The 26,240-nt window shown below is 34.5% G+C and overlaps 1 protein-coding gene across 1 annotated transcript; it reads right to left on the bottom strand.

Annotated features, from left to right (window-relative positions):
* Nucleotides 1-524: 524 nt before the first annotated feature.
* Nucleotides 525-3,273, bottom strand: GTE6 (general transcription factor group E6). Its single transcript, XM_078975934.1, has 9 exons — nucleotides 3,081-3,273; nucleotides 2,578-2,710; nucleotides 2,180-2,395; nucleotides 2,009-2,086; nucleotides 1,719-1,943; nucleotides 1,541-1,639; nucleotides 1,419-1,477; nucleotides 1,043-1,193; nucleotides 525-966 (listed from the first exon to the last, which is right to left on the bottom strand). The coding sequence occupies exons 2-9, from the start codon at nucleotides 2,698-2,700 to the stop codon at nucleotides 757-759; spliced, it is 1,161 nt and encodes a 386-aa protein (XP_078832060.1). The 5' UTR covers nucleotides 2,701-2,710; nucleotides 3,081-3,273; the 3' UTR covers nucleotides 525-756.
* Between the last annotated feature and the right edge of the window lie 22,967 nt (nucleotides 3,274-26,240).

Raw genomic sequence — 26,240 nt, 5'->3', positions numbered from 1 at the left:
TAGAGCTAATATCCAGATCTAGAGCCGATCAGATTTACTTGGTGAAGAAGTTTTCTGAAGATCTGAACCGATCCATTCTTTATATACTAGATCTACTCTTATCTTATAAGATTCATTCTCATCAAATCAAGGATTTGACTTACACGAAGATTTAGTGAATCTACAAAAATTTTATCTCCTAGATTTAGATTAGTATTTATATAGAGATTGATCTGGAGTTCTTGGTGAGTTCTTAGACTGTACTCGTTCTCTTGGTGAGAACATTTTTCATTGTGAAAACCAGATAAATAATATTGGTTCTTATTTATCAAATACTTGTCTTACTAGTCCGCACTTCTATTAGATTCATACACAAGTGTTAGGGTTTGGGACCTTCATAGAATTTGGTGAATTGATGAATATCATTAGGTATTCCATGTATTTTATCTAAAAAAATAAATTCAAATCCGACTCTTCTATCATAATTAGCAATCCAGTTTGTACTAATATAGAACCAAACAACATATGCATAGTTTGATGATGAATGAATCAAGAACCAAATGAGAAAGATGACACTTAACATCATCATCCATGCATACATGATAATATGATATAATGATACATTACATACAAAAAGTTGCCTTCAAAGTGGTCAATGTCAACAACCTCATGTTCTTCCACCGACAAAGCCTAGTCGTCAAATAAGTCATCCATGTTCTCATCTTACCTAGTATTCCACAAACCCCCTTGCGATCCATATTCCGAAATGTTCCATTTTTAAGAAGAGAGTTTTTGGTTCCTTTTCTTTGCAGTCCTAGCAAGAGCATTACATATTTCCTTCTTCCTTTTGGAAGCAATCGTTCTTGTAGTGTTTATTGGTTGGGTGGGGCCCACATGACACTTGGCATCATTCGCCTCATCATTCTTGTGACCTTCTAGAAGAGCATCTTTTACTAAATACTTTAACCTCCATAAAGTCGATTCACTCTGTTTTATCATATAACACAAAGTTGTTTATTTTTTTGAGCAAAGGGTAAAATGGTCATTTACACGGTTCATTTACCTGAGAATCAATATCAAGATCAACCTCTAGAGCTGTTGAGTTGAAACCCGGATTATGTCGAGCCACAATATCAAGCGCCTTGCTAAGATCCTCAGGACACAAATGAGTCATAGCTATCCCAAGGTTTCTTTTCTCTTCAATCGACATTTTCCTGAATATATATTTTATTTTATTTTTTTACCTTCTACATGTTTGTTACACCTAACAGACACAGACAGACAAACAGGTTGTACTGTGTTTGACATTCATTAAACAGGGACTGTGACCGACATCAACTGCACAAAAGTTGTATTTTTTTTGTCCAACCCAAAAAGATAGGACAAGGACTCGCTCTTGATCTCTCTTTTCTGAAAAAGACAAAAATAGCCCTACAAACCTGCATTTCTGAACAACAGTCTCTCGGAGATCTTCCAAGTACATATCAGCTTCATAAAGCTGACATAAAATAAATGTCAGTTAGTGCAACTTTTACACAAATAAGTAAAAACTCTTTTTTACCTCATTACAAAGTTCTCTAGCTATTTTAGCATGAGCAGTCTCCTGAGCACGCTGCAGATTCAACAATGCTTCTGCTTCCTCCTCTTCTCGCCTTTTTTCCTACTCATATAACATAAATAAATTAAGAAAATAAGAAAATGCAAGAAATAGCATTGGCAACTGTAATAATTACATTTACCTCTTCAGTAACTCTTGGTAAAAACTGAAGCCATTTCTCTTCAAACTTCTCCAACAATGTTTTAGCCATCATATGAACATCACTTTTATCATCATTATATTTCATTGCATTCTGAAAAACCAACCTCACATCTGAACATATATCACGAACATGTTTGTATTCTGTCCCATCTTTCGCCTCCATTAGGTTTTTTATTGTACTGAAGTCCATAGGCCTATCAATTACCTAATGCAACAATTATTTTAATTAAATATTATAAACCTATTTATATATATGGGTGTTAGTGTTACCTCATAATAGTCACGCAATCCAAGACCTTCAACATCTACAGGTTGCATAAATGGCCAGGCCCACTTGTGTTGTGTTATCTGTAATAATATGATTATGGAATTTACACTAATTAAATTTGCAATCCAGAAAGAAAAATGCATTCTTGAAATTATTTTTTTATATTATATAACCTGACGCAAAATTGAGCCAAATTGTCGCATAATCTCTTGCATTCTCTTAGCAGCAACTGCTTCTCTGCGTGCTAAATCTTGTTGGTGTTTCTTGAATCCAGGAATATGCTTTCCCTTTTCTTTATCCTTCACAAATGAGGTTTTTTGAGAAGGATTAGATTGTTTTTTGCTTGAGTTCAAGTAGAATTGCTCAACCTCATTTACTCTTTGCTCAAGCTGCAACAAGAAAGCATAAAGCTAGATGAAAACAACATTCAATTCAATCACCAAGAGGACAGGGTATACATATAAACGCCATAATTGGATTCAACCAACAAAAACTAAGCATAAATGTAAGTAGATGTGAATTTTACATTCAAAATGCTTGTAGATCAAGTAAGAAAAGATCCATGTTTCACCTTCTCAACCCTGGAGAACAAATCATCTACTTTATGCCCAATATCATCCACATTAGCAGCATTACTTTCCTCCATCTTCTCTAACTGATCATCTCCAATATCCATGACCAATTCTTCTTCCATTTCCTTCTTGCTGATACAAAAAAATTAAATAAAAATCCACACAAACATTATTAGAACAAGTATTGCAATAATCGATACAATTATCAAATAGATCTTATTCAGTACATGAATTGCAAATATATTTTGGAATAGAGAAACGAAATTAGCTTGATCAATTTACTTAATATCGAACATATCGATGTGATTGTGCACAAACTTGTTCGACTTAATATTATCATGCTTATTGCGATAATTAATTCAAATTGAACTGATAATGACACAAGTAACCACGATTCTGATCATACAACAGCTTGCACGAAAATAGAAAGAGAGATTTGTACCAGAACAAATAATCGAAAGATGAATCAGCGGGGTGGGAGAAAGGGAGAGATATATGTTACCTCAGCTATGCAATCTTACGTCGCCAGCGCCAAAAAAAGGATGGATACAGGCGGAAAGACGCCTGAGTCACTACGCGCCGGTTAAGAACGAGATGCCGCCGTTAAGATATGGAGAAAAGTGTCCGGCCGGGAAGTTACTGACGAGTCAAGGGAGTCTGGTGTTAGAAGCCGTAGAGGTTTTTTCGCTTGAATCGATTTCTTGACGACTAAAAAGACAAACTAAATTTCATCCACTTTGAAAAGACCCTTGTTATTACGAACATGTGTTTTTTTGACACCAAAGTGATAAAATTATCAATTTGGCCCCCCTTTTTTCATTTTTCTCTTTATTTTCTAAATTAGGTTTTGCGAGTTGTACAAAATATAATAGTACAATTAAAATATGGATAGATATGGTATTATATTATACATATAATTAAATTTCAAGGGGCTTGTCTACAGTCCCAGTTTGGAGCCGGTGGGTTTTGTGGTTTGGCTTGTGATGACTGGTATTGGATTTCATGCTGTGGCTTATTTTGAATAGTCATCGGCTTGCCTCCTTCTTCACCAATGGATGCTTTCCACTAATCTTCCACCGCTCCACTAATCTTCCCCTCGTTTATCTATCTGGCTTGAATTCCATCGTCATTATTTAATTATCGGTTCAAATTTTTGGGATAAAATTCGATCCCGACATTCTCCGTAGTCGTGACCATCACTACTACCGATCGATTGACATCCACCGCGGGCTCGATTCATCTTCTCGTCTCACCGTCGCTCCCTCTCACCCTCGCTTCTTCGTTGCACTAGTCACGACGGTGGCTTCGACACAATAGTCTTCTGATTGAGGCAAAAGGATTATTCCATCTGCTACTCTTTCTCTATTATAGGGCTCTACCGATCTCATTTGGGTTTTCTTTGGTCACTTCAATGATTTTCAGCTCTGGTTTCGATTTTACGTCTCCGGTCAACTCGACCAGTTTAGATTAAAGAAGAATGGAGGAGGGTGACATGAGAGAAGCCGCCATCGCATAGGTTATGTGTTTCAAGGCTAAGTTTTTCTGTGATTCAGGGCATGTGTTGTTTTTGATTTGGGAGTATTTCTTTCCGATTCTTGTAAACCATATCCACTAGACATTCACCGTTCTCTTCCTAGCGCCTCACTGTTGCACCCTCTCCTTCCTGATGCTTCTATTCCTCAGTCACTCACAAGATCACAATGAATTCAAGAAACAATAAATAATCAGAAAGCTTCTCTCTTTATGGATATCTCATCTACCATGTTGCCAAAACAAATTCCAACTGCAACAACCCGTTTCTTGGTATCGACTGGAAAAGCTTCCACATCTCATCTCCAACTTTTCTAAATGCCGAAACTACCCTTGATGTGTTCTCAGACAACTCTCTGCGTGATGATCGGCTTACGTCTTCTTCCAATAGTGATGGGTAATGTTTCTTTTTTCTTTTTTCTTACATTGCTAAAAATATGAAGGTAAAATAATCTCATAATTACATAAAGGCGTTATCAGATAGATCATTGAAACTGGTTTCTGAATCATGTTATCTACCGCACCCTGAGAAGGAGGAGGCAGGTAGCGAAGATGCACATTTCATTTTTCCTGGTGAACAAGCAATATGGGTGGCAGATGGGGTAGGTGGGTGAGCTGCTCTTGCTAGGGTTTTGGGGAAAGCTTACACAACACTAAAGCTAAAGGATCCTCAACTGCTTGCATTATTGCACTCACAAATCAGGTAGTAATGATTGAATTTGCAATAATTAATTAATCAACTGTGATTAATATTGTTGTTAAGTTATTATGATTGTTGTTTTGTAGGGTCTTGATGCTATCAACTTTGGTGATAATGGTTAGAGATGTATGTGCTGTTTTCGATCACCTGCACAACAATATGATTTTATTTCACTTATCAGTTGGAGAATGGAAGTAATATTGATTTTCCAAGCTCTGGTAAGGTTTGTTTACACCATCTTTTCTGTTAAAATAAAACATTCCCATGTGATTATTTTTTCAATTGGTACAATACACATATACTTAAAGACATAATTGTCACTTTAGGTTGGGTTTATATTTGAGGGTCACTTATGCTATAGCTATGTCATAATTAAAGGTCAATTATGCCTCATAATTATATTTCCATGTTAAAGTATAGTTTTAAGTTATAAGAGGAAAAGTTTGGGTTGTTTTTATTTTTCCATTATGGAATGGATCAAAACATCACAATATGGGTTATGGGCTTTTTTTTTTCATACCTGATCTTATAAACTATCTTGAAACTGAAAGGTTAACTTTTTGGTCAACCATCAAAAAGCACATAAATTAGTAATTTCCACAATTCTTGGTATGATAATCTTAAAGTTTTTGTTTAATTTTGGATTCAGCATCATAAGAAAAAACATTATTATATCCAAACACATCCTAAATTTCTTGAAATCTCTTATAGGATCCGGGGATTTGGTATGGATCTTCGAAGCAAAGCAACAATAAATAGTTTGAAACGTCGATTTCTTTGTGTTTTCTTTATTAAATCCGTCTTTTTTATCATCATCTAAGCGATTTTACTATGATTTTCTTCTGTTAGACACTTCATAAACCTGTAGCAAATCCCAAGAAGCTGCCAAAATGGAATTATGATGGATGGAGCACTTGTCAAGCTCCTGGTGAGGACAGCAAGGTCATAGTCTGATGTGTATTTGTTTTTTATAAACTGCTATAATAATAATAAAAAAAAAGTAAAAGTAAATAATTTTTTTGTTCATTTGCATTATATCTTTATAATTTTGGAATAATTAATTAGGTGAACTCTATCAGGTTACAACTAAGGCAGCACATAAAGTTTAATGAAAGTTACTATGTCAACTATTTTGAGGTATGCAAGTGAAATGTAAGTTGAATACTTCTTTTTTATGAAAAAAGTTGAATGAGTTTAATATATATCTATTTATTTAAAGTTTATAGGTGATTGGGATTTAGGAGTGTTGAAATTATAGATATTAAGAAGATATGCATATCTTTTGTTGTGCATTACTTTTCATTTGTACTGATTTTGTGAAAGAGGAAAAATCCAACTACCATCTGAAATAATCCCCCCAAGATGGGGATGGAAAGCTTGATGTGTCTTTAGATTTAACTGCTTTGCTGTAAATTTTATTGAAATGACCATTTTGCCCTTATGTCTTTTATACACCACAGATTAGTGAACACAAGATGATTTTATAATTGTAGCTAGAAACTAAAACCAACATATAGGAGTAAAACTGATATTTCCAGAAAAACATATTGGTTTCAAGTGACAAAATTGAAAATTCTAAATTGATTATCACAATATCTATCAATTTGAGAAAAACTGATTAAGTGATGTGTCAATGGTGTCTAACTCAATCATCGATTATGGTGAAACTATTTTGATGCCATCTTTAATTGTTTCCTGCCAATAGGACCATTTTTGCAACAATTTCATAAAAGGATCATTTTTGTCATGTTTTTCCTGTCACGTGGACTATCTTTCAAACAGTTTCCTGCTATAAGGATTTTTTATGTAATAATTTTTTTCTAAGGGACCATTTCTTCTACAATGTTTTCTCTGCCTATCATGACCATTTTTAATCAAATTAAGATATACAAGTAAATATGTTACATGTAAACATATTTAATTTTCTTTCACATGCACTATATATATATATATATATATATATATATATATATATATATATATATATATATATATAGGATAAAGTGAATATACCTAACAACCTTATATAAGCTTAGGTACCTAACCACATCATATTACGTAATTTTGTATCATATTTGCATTGTAATCACCCAAAGTTCTTAAAAAGTCAACCTCATAACTTGATTGCTTCCAAAATCTTTGGAGTTTCACCATTATCTTTCTTCAAATGACGTATTTCTATCGGAGGCCGCCTGGTGGGCTTCATATACTACCGTTACAAATCAAATGGAGTAGGAGGGATATAATGGTGAATGTCTGAAAATCTTGGAAGTAAACCAAGTTAAGGGTTGAAGTTTAAGAACCTTAGACGATTGCAATGGAAATATAATGCAAAACAATGTAGTATAATGTGGTTAGGTACCTAAGCTTATATAATGTTGTTAAGTATATTCACTTTACCCATATATATATATATATATATATATATATATATATATATATATATATATATATATATATATATATATATATATATATATATATATATATATAGCCAAACAAAAAAATTATTCACTTTTAAAAGAAATTGTTTGCCAAGACCGATCCTAAGACTAGCACTTTTGACTACATAGTTGTTCGTATTTTTATCTTTTTTTAGCAATTGGTTGTGATTGTTTGTTTTTTTAATATAGGCACACTTCAATATTATGTATGTAACTAACATCTTTTGTATGCCTTCTCTAATGGAATACTATGTTATCTGTACAAAGCTTTTCCAATCTTACCATCCATTTTATCCTTTCAATTCCTCCAAACATACACATTCATTAAAAAAAATAAACACCCATCTAACCCATGCAGGGCATGGGATCCTACACTAGTTAAAATTATTTTGTCATTGTTATTAACAAGGTTTTTAAGATCGTGCGTAGTTTAAACAATAATTCTTTAGAGACAAATTTGTAAAAATGTTTCATGTAGTTTTTTATTTTATGTGGTTAAGATCCAAATTTTTGAAAAGTTGTAGATTTGATCATTGTTAATAAGTTTTGTTATGATTTTGGTCTCTCTTCCGTTAAGTTTAACTAGTTGATTGTTAGCTTTTTTAAAATAACAATTATACATACATGGATCATTTTCACTGTTTTGTCTTTTACCATACAATAAATGTATAAGAACCATTTCTACATACATTTTTTTTATTGAAATATAATATATTAATAAATATTATTGTCAATATATAATATTATATAATAATAAATATTGCTTTGTTGGATTATTAATTTATTTTAGTTATTTTTTTGGAGGAATTATTTTTTTATTGAATTATTATATATGAATACATATAGTTTTTAATATATAATATTTACATCATAATAAATTTATATTATGGGATTAATTATGGATCAAGCCTTTATGGGGTACCTCTATGTGACATCCCCCAATTTTTTGGCCAGAAAAACCCGATTTAGTTTTATGCTTTTAAAATAAAATCAGAGTAATCTCCTCGATAAAAATATGCGGAATTTGTTCCAAAATAAAATATGATAAAATTTTATCAAAACATTTCTTAAATAAATGTATTTTTCATTTCATTACAACACTCGGGATGTCCACATCGATACAGACCAAAAGCATAAATAGTATATTATAGACCTTACAACAGATATTTACATCTAATGGTCTATAATCCAAAAAATCCATCTTCATCATCCAACTATGTTTTGGGTCCACTACATGTAATATAAAAAGTTGAGTGGGTTAGACTTGGAAGCCTGGTGAACATATAGGGTTTTCAACCCGTAATAAATAAATTTATTAATTTCATCAACCAACAATATTCCTGATTACCCGTTCCCGTTATCCTCACTTTACGTCCCTAAACACCTATCACAAGGGACCTAGTTTAAGGATCATCATTGGGGGCGACAACACTGCTTAGGGGATTTCTCAGCAATACATGTAAAATAAGTCAACCATGGGGGGATGGAGTACATGTCACACCCCCAAACCGGAACTGTGGAAGCGTTCAGGGGCGGAAGACGTCATGTATTGTATCATAACAATGCACAATAGTAAAACAAGTAACAACACATCTATTGCATTAATAATATAGTTCATACTTGTGTGTTCTGTGTGTAGTTCTAAGACACCAAAAATAATATATCAAAATAAAAGACGAGTCTTGAACATGCATCGTCTTCTCAAAATTTGGTCTAGTGTGTCACAACTGCAAATTTTGTGTCATGTAATCCATACATTCAAACTAATGTGAATCAAAAACTTCAATCAAATACATTATACAAGTACTACAAATAGTCATCAAACAATTGGAAGACCCTAGAAGTTCTTGTTAAGTCCATTTTGGACTAGAACTTTCTTATTGGATCCAAATGGACCAATAAGCCTCCAATAAGACTATCATGGACTTAGAACTCTAATTGGGCTCTAATCGGACCCACATTCATTTATTTCAATATTTTGGGCTAGGTAGAACCTAGAATGAAATAAATCACAAGCTTTGATCCATAATTTAACCTAACCTAGCTTAATAAAGCATAAAAATCACAATTTTATTTTATAAGGCCAATAAGCACCCTAAACTACCTCTAATGTTGGACTTAGGGGCAACAAGCCCAAAAATCCCTTCTTCTCTCCCCATTCTCGGCCCAAGCCCAAGGAAAAAGGGAGAGTTGACCTTGGGTTGCCACCTCATTTTTACCCATAGGTTCTCCATGCAAAAATCTCATTCATCCATGCAAGCATCACCTCAAGGTCTTTTCTTCCCTCTCTCTCTCCCTCTCCCTTCTTGTTTCGGCCGAGGATAACCAACACACACACACACCTCACAAATTCTCTCTAAATTCTCTCAAGAAACTCTCTCCTTCCTCTCCAAAAATTTCGAAAATTCTAAGGGGATTTCAAGGGATTTTGCAAGACTAACATCATCTTAGGTAAGTTTTTACTTAATTCTATGATCTAGCTTCCTTGATCTATCAAATACCTCTCCTTAATTCATGAGAAATCATGATCTTGCATCTTAGAAACACTTCAAGGCCGAGATCTTCATCAAGGGGTGCTAAGGCCGAAAATCACCAAACTTTCTTCTATTCCTTCTTCAAAAACCAAATCAACACCCAAGGTGAGTTTCATATCCCCTTATTTTCGATTTTTATGAGTTTTTATGGGGGAGAATACAAGAAAATGTGAAGATCCATCATTATGTGTATGTTGTGGTTGATTTCTATGCTTACATGTATGTTTTGTATGATTTTATTGATAGATCTAGGGTGATATGCTAAAAACCGAGACATATATTTTATCATAGCACAAAATAGACTATCACATGCAAAGTATACTAAGAAAATGGCTAAATAGCTTAACACCACTTAACTTGGGCTAAAAACTCATTTTTTTGACATAAAATGTTGAAAATACAAAGTTGAAGGGCCTAATATGAAACATTTCGAAATCTGATGGGTGAGATAAACCAAAACAGTTTACATAATGTATTTTTCTGAAAATATACTATTTAGAGGGTTAAAAACATAAATTCCAAGCTTATTGGGATAAATATGACATTTTCGGCCCAATAAGGCCCAATATGCGAAATTTTCTAAATTGGAGGACCAAAACTGCATTTTTCTGTAAAACAGTGGGCTAAAAGTGTTCCATATGCTTTTCAAAGGTTTAAAATGCTTTCCAAATTTAAAAGGGACCAAAATTGTAAATTTTTTCCAAATTGGGTCAAAAATGTAAAAGTTGCGAAAAAAAGGGGCTATAACCGAGAAGACTGAAGTTTCAAGGGCTTAAACTGTTTTTCTATGATAAATTTGCTGGAAAATACTTATTTCAATAATTTTTTGGTATAAAAATGTCAAGAAAATTGATTTAAGGACCAAACCGGAAATTTTTTTTTATAAAGGGGTAAAAAGAGTAAATTCTTCAATTAAGGAGGGGCTGAAAAACAGAAAATCTTCAAGGCTAGTTAATATATGCAATTTGACCAATTGATGATACCACGCTTGTCGACGAAATACAATATACTACAATACCAAAAGTCGTTGTCAAACGAATTGGTTCGGTCTCGAACCAATAAAAACCCAAAATCACTAACACGACGAAGCTACGACATTTCGATTCATAACCATAACGATTACTATTACAATGCGAGTGTGCACAGACGTCTACGCACCATCTTTGGGCCCCAAAAGTGTAAAATCTTGTCTGTTGAGCCTAGCTAGCCCAACGACCTGATCTTAAGGCCCGAAGGTCTCTCTCTCTCTTACGAAGTGTTGGGTTTCACCGACCCTACATAACGTAAAAGGACTTTCAATGGCAAACATGCTGCTGGTCCCCAAGGGTCCTTCAGTGCTGCTAGTAAAGTCTGTAACTCACGATTGCGAGTTGGGCTTCGGGCCCTTCGCAATTGCATTTGGTCTCGAACGACGCGGGGAAACACCGAAGGTTTCGTACCTTCTCCCTTCCCTCCGGTCGTGGGACTTTACAAGTCCGGGAGGATCGAGTCGCGTGAAGATTTACGAGTGACGCCTAAAAGGATCACTTGTAAGGTTGTTGACTTGACGTTTTCACTAACGCGTGTCCCAACACTTCACTACTCTCTGTATTCTCGATGCCTCCGGAATACAACGATACAATGATAGGAAAACGTCGGGTTTTCCTAGGATTTCAATAACGATTACGAATTTCCGGTCGAATTTCACAACTCTTACGCTTATATCTATAGAATTCAAACAAGCATACTCATGGATCATTACCTATTTTTATTACACCATTCTATTTCTAGAAAATATCGGATTTTCTAAAGGTTTTCAAACAACACATTGGATTTCAAACTCTACTTATGAACTCACCAACATTTCATATGTTGACGTTTTTCAAAATACTTGTATTCTCAGGTAACAGGTAAAGTGAAGATGATTTGTACTTTCTGACGTTTTTGCTGTGGCTTAAGTAGCATCAAACCGTTATTTTCTTGAATGTAATTTTGAACAATGTAATGAATGTAAACGTTACCGGTTGTATCATTTCCAAATGTTGGTGATGTATAATGTTATGTTTCATGTATATGCATTGTTATGGTATTCAATGAGTCACGATAGCTCCCGGACGTTTCCGCCGTCTGGTTCGGGGGTGTGACATAGTGTCTACTGGTGACCTAAGAATACAAGCTATTTTGAAAGAGTAGATCAACATTTAAGCTGGTGAGTTCATAAGTATTGTAGTGTCAAAAATTTGCATCTGTTTTATGAAAATGTTTGGAAGTGTTTTGATGTAAAACTTTGTATACTTACTAGAAAATCCTATATTTTCTACTAAAAGTAGTCTTCTACCAAGACCCAATTGTTTTGTATGATTGTTCTTTCGTAAAATGTATGTTTTTCCAAGTTTATAACTATCTTTACTAGAAACAGTTTGCATTTCTCAAAGTGAGAGAATCATAGTATGAATGTAATGGAAAAATGAAAGTGTACAGTAGTGTTGTATAAAAAAAATAACTACTGGAGCACTAACTACCTTAAAACCAAATTGTTAATTAAGGTTAAAATGTGATGTGGTTATAACCATGATGATTTACTAGTATTTAACACGACGAGCTGCTGGCGTCGAAACTAATGTGACATTTGTCACCCCTTGGCCTGCCGGCCAAACTGTAGCGAACAATCGGGATGTGGGATTGTCATTCCCATATAGATCTATACACAAAATGCCCGCTCTCCTTCTAGGAGAATATGGTTACAAAACGCAACACAACAAATATATTGTTATGCCATGAAGTAGTGATTTCACATTATTGTTATCTTGTTCTTATTATATTATGTATGTTCCTTTATGTTCTTGTTATAGTATGTATGTTCATTTCTGTTCTTGTTATAGTATGTTTTGTAATGTACAGTAATGATATGAATGTACTGACTCATGTATGTTTCTCTGTTCTAGAAATAGTATGTAATGAACCTCTAAACTATACTTATTATAGCTTACTAGTACGTTTGTTTGAAATGTTACTAAGTTGAAGAAAGACTCAATTACTCATCATAAGCAAATAAGTTAAGTATGTTCCTTAAAAATGGGTTTAATATTCATATATGTATTTAATAAGTATAACTATGATTTAGCCGACAGTCGGACTAGTGATCCTACCCTAAGCCCACAACCAAACAAGGAACAAAAGTCAGGGTATCTAGCAGCAGCCCTAAGTCCGTTAAAACATACTTACATGTAAATAAATAGATGAATATGATTTGACATAAAAGAAGTTTATAATAGTTTTAAAAGAGTTTTAACGAGTTTTGAGTATAAGAAATCCTTTTGTTTGCTGTTTTCACATGTAGGTGGTTAACACATTTGTATTGTGTTCTACTTGTATTCCACCCCCCCCCCCCCCCCTAAAGAATTTAAAAGTATAATTGTAGGGGTATGAACTCACCTGTAGTGAGTGATTCGAATGAAAGATCGATGTAGGATGCCTGATATCACTAGTGAAGTCCCAAGTACAAATGGATCCTATTTAGCATACATTAACACATATATGTATGAAAATTAGGGCCTATAACCACTGATATGTAAAGGAAACAACCTTAGGAACTAGGAAACACTTACAAAGAAGTGTTAGAATTGAAAGTAGGAGGCTGAAACTTGATCACGGCCAAACAAGGAGGGTTCACGGTCCTTGGGTTGTTCACGGCCTAAGAACACTTGATGTGTTCATGGCCCAAGCTTGAATCTATGAAGAGTTCATGGCCCTAGAGTGGTTCACGGCCAAGCACACTTGAAGATCCTTGAAGATGATGATGAAAAGTGATGAATTAAAGCTAGAATCAAAGGGGTTTCTAAGCACGAACAAGTAAAGGGATGAGATACTTACATTTTTGGGGTGAAAGAAGACTCTTTTATGGGTGATACTTGAGAGAGAATAGATGAATTCACGACTGGAAATGGAGAAGTGAAGAGAAAATGGCCAAAACTCATATACATGGCATGAGTTCACAGCCTAAAGATGGGTTCACGGCCGTGAACCTAGTTTGCGGCCGTGAACTACTATTGAAGGTGTTTCCGGCTTGAATGCAATCCACTAATCTCTTGCTAACACTTCCTAACATACAACCCTTGAGTGTACTAGGCTTAGAAACTCTCAAACAGACCCTTAACACAACATAAAGGTAATAGGTTGTCACAGTACACCTGGTGAACACTAAGTTCAAAAACACCTACAAGTTGCGAGCCTGCTAGCATTCCACGGGACTGTCTAGAATAGTCCGTGGTCATCATCTATACTCTGCTAGATGACTAGAACAACAACAACAACAATGACGGGGCCTCTCATCATTTTAACACACATCAAATATTTCATTTACTCATGTTATACCCGACATATTTGTATATAAAAATACATATACGGTTTAAATCATTCTAAACATGTATAATAACTTCATTCAACATCCATCTCAAATAAACAAACAATATTTATATACATAGCACGTATTTTATAGAAAAGACTTCGTATCTATGTGTAAAATGAAAGTGACCATGTAAATCCCAAATCTGCTTGTGTATCAATCAGATCCGTTAGATGGTGTGGAATCCCTATTAAACGGATGATGCTAGATCAAAATGGAAGAGAAGAAGAAGAATAATAATATGAATCTTGTATGATTTGATTAGAATGAAGTTCGTTACACAAAATTCACACACTTACACACACTTATGTTCCTTTCTCTCTCTTGGCCGTACACTCTCTTACGTTCATCCAATCACCCCTCACCCCTAACACCTATATATATATATATATATATATATATATATATATATATATATATATATATATATATATATATATATATATATATATATAGACACTTAGGGAACATGGGCTGTAAATGGGTTTACGTCTGTAAACATCCATTGGGTCGTAAACACGTTTCGGTCCTAGATGGAAAATTACAATTCCTTAGAAAAGCAAAGTATAAACCATAATTTTAGACCCAACAATCTCCTTCTTGGTTTATAACTTTCTTTTCTAATTGACCCAACAAGCTCCCCCTAAAAAAGGTAGCTGACTTTTCTTGTTAATCTTCATTGGGAACTTGGCTTCAGCATTAATCTTCAAATTCTTCAGAACTTTAAGATGAACTTGATGAATCTTCAATGAATGACTTCATCTTGAGCAGTTGGGCTTTTCTTCAAAATTTGACTCTGAGCGCACATTGAGTGAGGAGGCTTGATGTAGAGATTCTTGAAAAATGGCGCTTTCAGCTTGAGAATCTTCAAAGAGAATAATAGAGAGAACTAATCTTCTGGATCACTTCAGTAGGTACAAAAATATCAGCAAATTGATTGAGGAGGCTTCAATGCAATCTATCACATAATCTTCAAGTCAGCTTCACCCATCTACTGGGGTAGAAAAATTGAATGTTGAAAGAATAGTCTTCATTTCTTGCTCCTTTGAATGAGAACTCTTCGATGATCACGAATGAAGCCTTGGCTCAGAAAATTTTGATTCAGTCTCCATGAGTCTCATCAACACCTGAATTCACTTTTCAAGACAAAACAAAATTTGATATAAACACAAAAATAAAAACAAAGTTAGCAAATTATATTTTTGGGTTTTTCATATTTTCAAAAAAAATAAAACATAAACAAAAATATTTTTGGATTTAAGATTTTTCTGAACAATAAATAAAACAAAAATAACATTATTTTTTTCTTTTTCTGATTTTTGTTTGATGATTTATTTTTCTGATTTTTTATATATTTTTTAATAATTTTTTTAATTCCCCCCCCCCCCCCCCTTAATTTGTGCATAAAAGAAAACTATGAACAAATTTAACAAAAACAAAAATAGAAGCTAAATTTAAGACTATTTTGGGATCAAAGTTGTTAGGCAATCCAGTATCGTTTATCTGCACACACCTGCATGTTTAAATCTGGTCAATCATCGGTATTGTGATCCACTTAAACACAAAGGATGTTGACAAATTGGAAAGGTTATAAGTGACAAGACAATGAGATCTATATTCTTAAATGGACATATAGTTGATGATGACCAAGGATATTATTGTCCACTTAAATTAAGCAGCGAGATCTACAGACAACCTATTAAATGGTTCAATTTTAGATGAACTAGAACGTGTTTCCCACTTCCCGATATACCCCGATCATCAAGAACTTCCGAAGAACTCCTTACTTTAGGTGAGTATTCAATCATTAAGAAAGAAGTTAGATATAGAAGTGCATATGGTGTATCCTAGGTCGGATGTCTTCCAATCACACAAAAGGAACAACATATGACTAACGTAGATAGAGGGTTATAGAAATAGTAGGTGCATATGTTGTGTCCCAGGTCGGATCTTCCGATCACGTAGAGTGGACAACGTATGGCTAACAGTTAGAAAGAATTTCATAGATAAGGAGGTATGTAGAGATAGAGTTTCATATGTTGCATTCTAGGTCGGATATGTTCTAATCACGCAAAGGAAGCAACATATGACTGACAGATAGAAAGCAAGAAAATAATTTCCTACATATCTACTTTATTAGAACCCCAGTTGTCCTATCAGTATCGGAATTAAGGACATGAGTCCGTACATCAAGGAAATGTTGAGCCACAGTTCTAGATAATTAACTTTTAGTGTATATCGCAGGTTCCCATGTTTATCTCACTGTCCAATCTACCCGAGCGTCATATTCTCAATTCAAATGAAACTATCTAAGTCTATATTGTTTATTCCTTTCATTTGTTAATATAAGTCTAGCCCTTTTGAATCCTTTGTGCCTACTAGTACATTGAACACAAAGTCTAGAGAATTTGGCTTTAGTGCATTACACGAACTTCATATTGCCCTTTAGCACTAAACTTCATATCACTTCCCAATTAACAAAACTAATAAAAAACTATAAGAAAATAAATAAAGATGTCTTTAAAATGAATCAATGAAATAGAAACTCAGGAGTATCGAGAAGAGAACTCAAACCATAAGTCACCGATTGAACTTGCATCAAGAAGGTCAGAGAACAACATGCATAATCTCATAACAGATCCGAAAATTCTTCATGTCATTAAGCACTAACCCCATGTGTGATCTCTTCCTTTCTTTCTTTCCCACAAAGGACACATACTCCCAAACAAAGTTTTGAGTGTTGCACAGTTTAGAGATGTCTCCTATCATGTGCATGAAACAACCACTACCAACAAACCGAAGTTTGATGATATGCCTCCATTGTTGCTTCGACACAGAATGGGATCAGTTGGTCTTTGGAACCCAGTCCATTTTGAAACTGGGTTGACCTTATTCATCCTTGCACTGTACTCTCTCCCATGACATATCCTACTTTTCACAAATAGAAGATGAAGAAATATTAGAGTCATTAGGTGATTTAAGAGACTGAACCTTTGGTACCCATCTGTAATCGGGTTTAACCCATTTCTTGTTCGATCCGATGGGTGCCTCGACACTTGATTTTGAACTTGAAGTTGAACGTTGAGATGAGTTTGACCTAGCCGGTCTTGGTTTCGTTGGATCATCTCTTGAATTGTACTTTTTGGCCGACATTCCCTTCTTGACCTTGGGAGTTGGATTCTTGGCCTTGTGGGTTTGATTATTGGCCTTCTGTACATTCCAGTCATCATTGCGCGATTGTGACCTCGAATGATTTCTTTTGTAGAATCTCCCACTTTGTGCATTCTGCTAGCCTTGTGCATAGTACGGAACGTATGCATGGTTAGGACAATTTCTGGCAATGTTTCCAAGTGTTCCACAGTGAAAACATGTCATTTTCTTCACTGGGAAGTTCTTTCTTCCTGCCCCTGGTGGCGTACCTTTGCTACGTTTCTGGTTGTTCCTACATGCACACTTGCAACAAGCACTATGTTTAGCTTGAATTGATGGCATGTATTTACCAACAACAGGTTGATTAGTAGCAACTGAGTTCGATGTAACAAATTCAGAGTTCAAGGAGACATTGGTTTGTTTAATAGTGTTCTCCTTGTTCTCTTCTTCCACTACTTTACCTGCACAAGAAGTAGAAACATCAGTATTCTTTACCTCAACACCCTCAGTTGGCCCTGATTGTTCTATCTTAACTGAAACTGGAACAAGCGGTTGGCCATACTTAAGGTGTGCTTCATTTTCAAATTCTTCCTTAGTCAGAGGGGTGAAAGTATAGTGATCATTGAAAGGAGGTGGAACATCATGATACCCTAGACCCTTGTTTTGATTATCTTTAAATGTTAATTGTTTTTCTATCATAGACACAACTACCTCACGTGACACATCAAATTTCTTAAAGTTGAATTCATCATTTTTTATCTTTGGCTTTTAATGCATCAAGTTTGACAGTCACAACATCAAAATCTTTCTTAAGATATCTATAATGGACACACTTGTCACTATTTTCTGCCTGTAATTTCTTATAATCATTTGTTTTGGCCTCTAACTGATCTTTCAATGGTTTCTGGCCTTTCCTAAGTTGGTAACCTTCGTATTTTAGTTCCTCGTTCTCTCTACGTAGTAATTCATAATGTTCACGTAAATTCTCTAAAGAAATTTCATTGACATTGATTTTTGAAGAACTAATTTTTATTAAAAATTTCCCTTTGATTAAAAACTCAAAATTCAACCTTAAAAGTCAAATTTAAAATGTCAAACTTAAAAGTCAAACCGAAAAGCTAAATTTGAAAATTTGAAATTTAAACGAGAAAGTCAAAGTTTAAAGTCAAAGGTCAAACTTGAAAAGTCAAAGTCAAAATTTTAAGTAAAAAATCAATTTAGAAATTTAAAAAATTAAAGGTTAAAAGTTTGGAAGAAAATAGAATTTAAAATTAAATGAAATTGAATTTTGGGGTTAAAAGTGTGAAATTTGCAAAACTAGAAGTGACTGAGAGTGCTTTTGAATTAAATTTTGAAGGAATGGAACAAAGGACTTGCTAGTCCAACTGGAAAGATGCCTTTGTTGAAGAAGCAAGAGACCCGGTTTCGACCCCCGACACCCCTAATCCTATTTCCAATTTTTTTAGATGTGACAAGCGAGGATGCTGTTTGCGAAGACTGCTGTGAAGCGAGGTGCGAGGCCGAGAACTTAGCCAACCAAAAACTCCAAGCCGTAGACGTGCGAGGCTGGCCGCAAACCAAGTCGTACACGTGCAACGCTGGCCGCAAACCGAGGACTTCAAACCGAGGGCCGTAATCCCGAACAATAAACTCTGAGGGTTGTGATCTGTTTACGGCCGTAAATTCCCTTCGGGTCATAAACACTACTTCAGATCACGAAAAAACGATGTTTTTCACCATTTTTGCTCCAAAACTCGATCCAAAACTCGTTTTTATGAAAAACGTGAAGAACAACCCCCCCCCCCCCTAATTTTCAGAGATCTATCCAAAAACACAAAAACCCTTCAAAAATAAGATCAAATATGCTCCATATCTGACAAAATTTATTGATACAATCCAAGCTCTAATACCACTTGTAAGTCGCAAATCTGCTTGTGTATCAATCATATCCGTTTGGTGGTGCGGAATCCCTATCAAACGGATGATGCCATATCAAAATAGAAGAGAAGAAGAAGAAGAAGAATATGGATCTTGTATGATTTGATTAGAATGAAGTTCCTTACACAAGATTCACACACTTACACACACTTATGTTGCTTTATCTCTCTCTTGGCCGTACACTCTCTTATGTTCATTTAATCACCCCTCACCCCTAACATATATATATATATATATATATATATATATATATATATATATACATATATATACATACACATACTTATGGAACATGGGCCGTAAATGGGTTTACGGCCGTAAACACCCATTGGGCTGTAAACACTTTTCGGTCATAGACGGAAAATTACAATTGCCTAAAAAAGCAAAGTCTAAACCATAATTTTAGACCCAATAGACCACACACTCACCTGATTTAACGATCATCAGGCAGCACTTCGTCTCTTAAAATAATATTTTCTGATAAAACCAAGATGTTTTTTAAAAAATCGGGCTTCACTTGGACAAAGTGTTGACTCGAAAACTCTGTTTCTTGCGATCTTCGAGCTTGCTTATGATGTCAGGATAGTATTTTAGGGTTAGGGGTATTTAGTGCAACATTCAAGAAAGTTTAAGGGTGAGAGAAGTAAAATGTTAACATCAGTTCGGCTGGCATCGTCCACTATTTATAGTGGCTAAACACTTAAGTTCCGTTGGGTGTAACTCTATGGTACGCGAGGGCGTACTGCCACTTCTACCAGTACAATCGGCGTACATCATGGTACGCGGGGCGTACTAAAGGATTGTCTCAGACGCATCAATGTTAGGAACACGTGTCCACCATGTAATGGAGTGGGCTACCAAGCCAATTATGGATAGCGAACAAAAGTACGTTGGGCGTACATATCTCATAAGTTGGCATACATATTTATATGCTAAGCGTACCACTTGGTACGTTGAGCGTTCTTCCAGCCTCGAAATTTGTGCTTGAACTTCAAAAATTCATATCTTTCGCATATGTACTACGCTTTTGACATTCTTTATATCTATGCGAATGTGAAATTATGCTCTACAGCGTTCGTTTAGACTCCGTCGGCTAATTCTGACTTTATTTTTAAAGTTAATTTTAATAGGCTGGGACAGGAAAAATCCGTTAAAAATTCATAACTTCTTCATCCGACATCCGTTTTCGTCTGTCTTTTTACCATTAAACTACAATTGACAAGATCTTCGATTCTCTTTTAGGTTGTGTCGGATAAAAATCACTCGATCTGAAATTCGAGTTTCGGGTTGCATACTGCTATACCAAATCTTAGAAAATTCATAACTTCCTCAAACGAAGTCAGATTTGGACATTCTTTTTATGCACGCTCTCGGTTTAACATATATTTTGACTTTTATTTAGATCACTAAGACTAAAAAACACTTTATCGTAAATTCACTTTTTACGTCACACGGCATCGTACCGGTTCTGTTGCGAAACTTCGACATATTATAACTTCTTCGTTATAACTCGGATTTTAGTATTCTTTATATATCCAGAATCCTTGTTTCAACCAATATAATTTCCTTCATAGATATCGGGTTCATCTAATACTTATTTTTGACACTTATTTTTATCCTTAATCTATTAAATCATAATAATTAAGTATAAACATACAATACTCAAATAATACATCTTTATTATTTCAAAACAAGTTACAAATGTTGGCCTAGACTACTACATCATCATTAATGCTTAGCCTAGAAACACACGCGTTACACTGTACGTGAAGATCATGACATAAAACAATTAATGTTTGTCGTACCCCTGATAATGACGTCAATTTGTTAAGACGTGTCGTACCGCATAACAAATAAATAATATGAATAAAAATGTTGGGGGGTGGGTACAGGAAAGTAGGTCGAATACACAGGGCACGTCCTAAAGTCTATGCCTTTCTTGTGTAAGCCTCACACTAGTTTGACAACAAATTTAATGATGGGGGGAGGGTGATGATTATTAAAACTAATTTGAACAAAATTTAATAAATAAAAAATGCAGTTTAATTACTTGAGAAAATTCAGAAAATAAAATTTCACGATGACTCTCCTAATCATGCAAATAACCTTCAATACGATTGTTTGAATTGTGTGTTGTTTAAACTGGTATTGAAAAACATTAACAAACTCTAACAATTTTATTTTACTAAAATGTTTAACCAAAATAATCTCTTTGAATTAAACCTTACTTTTTACTGAATTAACTAAACAAACTCTTAATTAATTGAGAAAAGTAGCATTAGATACGGTGTAAGATTCCTAGTAAAGTCCAATACTTCTTACAAGCTCGAAATTGAAAAAAAAAATATGATCTGTTTTTATTAGAGTTTATTTTTAAACACGAAACAAATCTAATACTTGTTACCTTTACTGATTTATTAAGACAATTACAAATATAAACAATCAGATAACTAGAATAACTCAATAGCAGTTAAAGTGGCCAACATAAATTGAATCAAAACCAAACATTCAATTAAACATAAAACTCATCAAAGTAAACAGTAATCACAATAAAAAATCATGCCTAGTGATTACTTGCACGAAAAGTAGAGTCTTTTGCGAAACTGAAATCTCGGGTTTTTAGCTTGACATGCCTAAAAACTAAATACAAAAGATAAAAATAAGTTCTGAACGGTTAATCTTACTAAACTAATGATACATATCGATTAGTGTTCTTCAGATCTTCGGTATTCACTTGGAATCTTCAGAAAATCGTCGTTATGCAGTATCTGGTCGAAAATTAGGTTAATTGAAGGATTATAAGGCTCTATTTATATGCTCAGCAGGAATCGACACTTTCTATGAGCACATTTTGACAAAAGTGATTGCATTTTGGGTCAAAATGTGTCCCATGCCAATTAAATGAAGTGTATTGATATTTCTGAACCTTTTAAAACTATGAAGGTAAAATGCGACTGCATTTTGGACGGATCCACGATCTTATTTTTGGCTTAATTCTTCATATTCATTTTTTTAGTCCAACAATCCTCGAAGCACAATATTATTGCATTTATGGGTAAAGGACGATCGAATTTTCCTTTTTTCACACGGATTGATCGTAATTCTTCTATTCAAGCAGCTTCTAGTCATTCATCAACATCATTCTTCAGTTCCAACTCCAATTATGTAACACCTCGTTTTCGCCTCGCAGTATAAACGACAAATTATGTAAAATAGGCATTTTGATAGAAGTCTATTTGGGATAGATTGTCTAACTTCATAAAAGGAAGTTGTGACTTTTAGAAGTTATGGCGTAGCAATGTACGAAATAGAAACTAAAATAGAGATCGAATGATTGTTAGGGGAAAAAATCTAATTGAGAGTTGAAGATCTTTTCAAATGATTTTTTCAATATAAAGACAGTCAAGAACAGAATTCATATGAGAGTGTTATGATTTTTATACAGGTTTTAAAAGTCTAAGCCTGTTAAAAATATAAATTTAAAAAAATCAAAATTATCCAACGGAGTCTAAATGAAAGTTGTAGGTCTCGTCGATAGCTACCCGTGGATATAAAACTCATTGAAACCGCAGCACGTACACAAAATATATGAAATTTTTTAGAAATCAGAAATCTTCGCGTGCAGCCGCGAGCACACAATAGAAGCGTGGCACACCCTAGTACACCACAAAAAAATGATACACGTTTCATGCAACGAATAGAGCCATGTCACTGGCCCCGACCAACTGTACAACGTGCAAAGGACAAAGTGTGTGGCACACATACTTTTCCAGCCTATATATACCCTGATTTTCAGCACTCTTCTTCACAACTTTCCCCAGACTATCTCTAGAATGTTTCTAGCCATTTAGTCCTTTACTCCCGAGTTTCTGACCAATTCAGCGAAGCCCTATGGTGTCAGATAGTCGGTGAATAGAAGCTCCCGGATTAGATTTTTCTTGACATAATTCCCAGTTTTTGCAAGATTACTTATTAAGTTAAACTACACTTATTTTTATTTAATTGTAACTTTTAATTATAGTGTTAGTTGTTATTATGAACCTATAATTAAGATTTATCAGTGATTCCAAGTCATTATATTGATTGATCTACTTACGGGAGCGATGCCTAGGCTGGATTTAGTGAGGTGTTTAAAGTGGGATTGCCAAACAATATACTCAGTATATCAAACGGACCATACCTCCGATATAATCCTACCTAGTTATTCCTTACTTGATAGATCTTGATGTAGACATTGTGATTGTTGATGAATGTAGACCACAGTTATGGCCACCGAGATTATGAATTTAGGTCAAGACTTAGTGTTATGTATTTAGGTCTTTGTGAAGTTTGAAGGCGAAGCATTGCCCTACTTTTGAGCCACCTACTCTATCCATGTAAGTTATCTCAATATACCATGTAGCACTATATATATATATATATATATATATATATATATATATATGTGTGTGTGTGTGTGTGTGTGTGTGTGTGTGTGTATAGTGTTCTAAAAGGCGCGCCATGGTGTGAGGTGTGGCTTCGTCGTTATGAAAAGCTTCATAACGTTGCTGTTAGGTGTGGCGCATGGCAAGGCGTGATATGACGTGCCATGGCGCGTTATGGCGTGTTATGGCACATGTTTTTTCGTTTGAGACATGGTTTTTTGCTCTTTATTATGTCTTTTCTAATCGGAGATACGAGTATTGTGGTTTTTGTTAACTTTTTGTTATCAGTTATTGATCTAACACTTCTAAAAAGTAGTTATATTTAATATAAATTTATATTTATGTGGTAATATAATTTTAAATTAATACAAAATCGCCGCCTTACATCACGCCTTGAAAAACGCCATAGCTCGCCTTGGCTCGTTAAGCTTGAGGCTTGGCCTTGCCACCACGCCACGCTTCACGCCATTTAGAACCTTGTATATATATATATATATATATATATATATATATATATATATATATATATATATATATATATGCATGTTTGTTATGATAGAGAACTAGTAGAGTAGAGTTGATACAATAGTCTCTATACGCTTAAGTATAAACAGGTAGAGCAGAAAGTATAAACGTCTTTGTAGTAGTAGAGCCTGGAAGCATAGTCTCTAAGTGTTTAATATAGTTATCAACGTTGGTTGGGATCCATTATATATGTATGTCAAGCATGGACCACCATGTAGTTTGGGCGGGGCCCATTCTATTGCCTAGGCGGGGCTCATTGTATACATGTATATGTATTGTGGTATATGGTATCTCGAGGAACTCACTAAGTTTTGTGCTTACCTAGTTGAATATAAATGTTTTTCAGGTAACCATGTAAAGGGCACGGTTCGACTGTACATACGTGCATTCGTAACATGTTTATGCACAATGTAGTCATATTCTGATATATTACAATAAATAAAAAAATTAAAAATTTGGGATGAAAATAGGGACATTACAAGTTGGTATCAAAGCTCTTTTTTGAGTGAACAGGATAAACATTTGTGTGATTCTAGAATCAAACTAAGGATCAGAGTAAATTAACAAATATTTTTGTAAAAATAATAAATCTAAGAATGTGATGCGTAAAGTGAATAGGAGCTCAGAAAGGTGATGGGAATTATGAGCATTGGTTTGGCATGCAGAATTAAAGAACACACAAAGAACACGGTGATTTCAATGTTTAAGAGATGCATTTGATTATGAAAGGTTTTTACAAAAAAAGGATCTAGATCTAAATCTAGATAATTAACACACACTAACACTCTCAATGTTACATCTCTCAAGCATACCTCTACAAGTGGTATGAACCCACTTTATATAGAGGTGTTTACATCTCTCTCTCTCTCTCTCTCTCTCTCTCTATATATATATATATATATATATATATATATATATATATATATCATGTCACAAGACTACTTTACCTCATGCAAGTGGGTCTACAAAAGTCAAACCATTTACAAAGTCATACATGGATAAATTAGTACCCAATATTCTCCCCCGTGAAAAGCCAAATAGAGAGTTTTGCGTGTGCCTAAAGTTAGGAATGGATGATCCACTTCAAATCTTCTAAACTTGAGCAACTTCACGAACCAAGCCTCAAACATGACACATGTAGAGATGAACATCAAATCATCAATTCTACCATAACTCTTCAATTTGTGTTCTAGAATGTGAGACCATGCGAACCGAGCATCAATGGATAATTAGGAGTTTCTCAATCTCCAAACAATCACCCTAAAGTTGAGCATAAAAGCACACCCCAAAAATCTTCAATAAAAGTCCAAACCCGTCATGAACTGAAATCACTTCCGAATCTCTAATCGAATCATTTCATAAACTTCAAATACTCGAGGTCACTTTGGTCTTCAAGTCCGTATAATATGAAAAACTCAACTTTCGAATTTCCATATAAATCTCTCCCCCTTTTTGTAATCGAAAAATGATTATAAAACCAAAAAAGAATGAGAAAGCGCTAAATTCGGAAATTTTTCTATCCAAAACTCCCCATTAACACAAGGCATAAACATTTCTCTCTAATCCGGAATATCCAAAAAATTTTCAATTTTTAGCTTCGTTCACGGACCTCCTTTGAGAAAAATTCACAAATTTGGGTAGAAATTATCAAATTCAAAATTCTACAGTGACCCGGTGTTCCTAAAACAACAAAAAATGCGGAAATCTCCTACATTTGCAAAACTGGGGAGAAAGCGTCAATTTGCATTAACTGCAGGGACGTGTTTCATAAATTATCCCATTTCTCAGAATTTTGAACCCAATGTCGAAGTTGGGTGAATTCTGCCAAATCTTCGAAACTTCAGGAACAACTTTGAAACTTCTGCACAATCCTTCAAACTGTCGAAAACTAGTCTATTTCGAAAGTGGTTACAACTGTCAAGTTTCCGAAACATCAGGGACTAATTTTGAAAGTTATTTGTTTTCTTCTCTAACATGCTTGTTCTAGCTGCGAATGGTAACGCCAACTAAAAACCTTCGCTATAAAAAATCTT

Source organism: Lactuca saligna, chromosome 9 (genome assembly GCF_052625555.1).
Source record: "Lactuca saligna cultivar CGN05327 chromosome 9, ASM5262555v1, whole genome shotgun sequence".
Lineage (NCBI taxonomy): Eukaryota > Viridiplantae > Streptophyta > Magnoliopsida > Asterales > Asteraceae > Lactuca > Lactuca saligna.
Note: the sequence above shows the minus strand (reverse complement) of the source record. Positions and strands in the feature narration are given on the sequence as shown.

Excerpts from the sequence above, each read along its gene's own strand:
- GTE6 (XM_078975934.1), bottom strand. The coding sequence starts at position 2,700 with ATGGAAGAAGAATTGGTCATGGATATTGGAGATGATCAGTTAGAGAAG. Across the intron at positions 2,396-2,577 it reads TGTTCTCCAGGGTTGAGAAG|CTTGAGCAAAGAGTAAATGA; the intron begins GTGAAACATGGA and ends TTCTTGTTGCAG. Across the intron at positions 2,087-2,179 it reads TTGGCTCAATTTTGCGTCAG|ATAACACAACACAAGTGGGC; the intron begins GTTATATAATAT and ends ATATTATTACAG.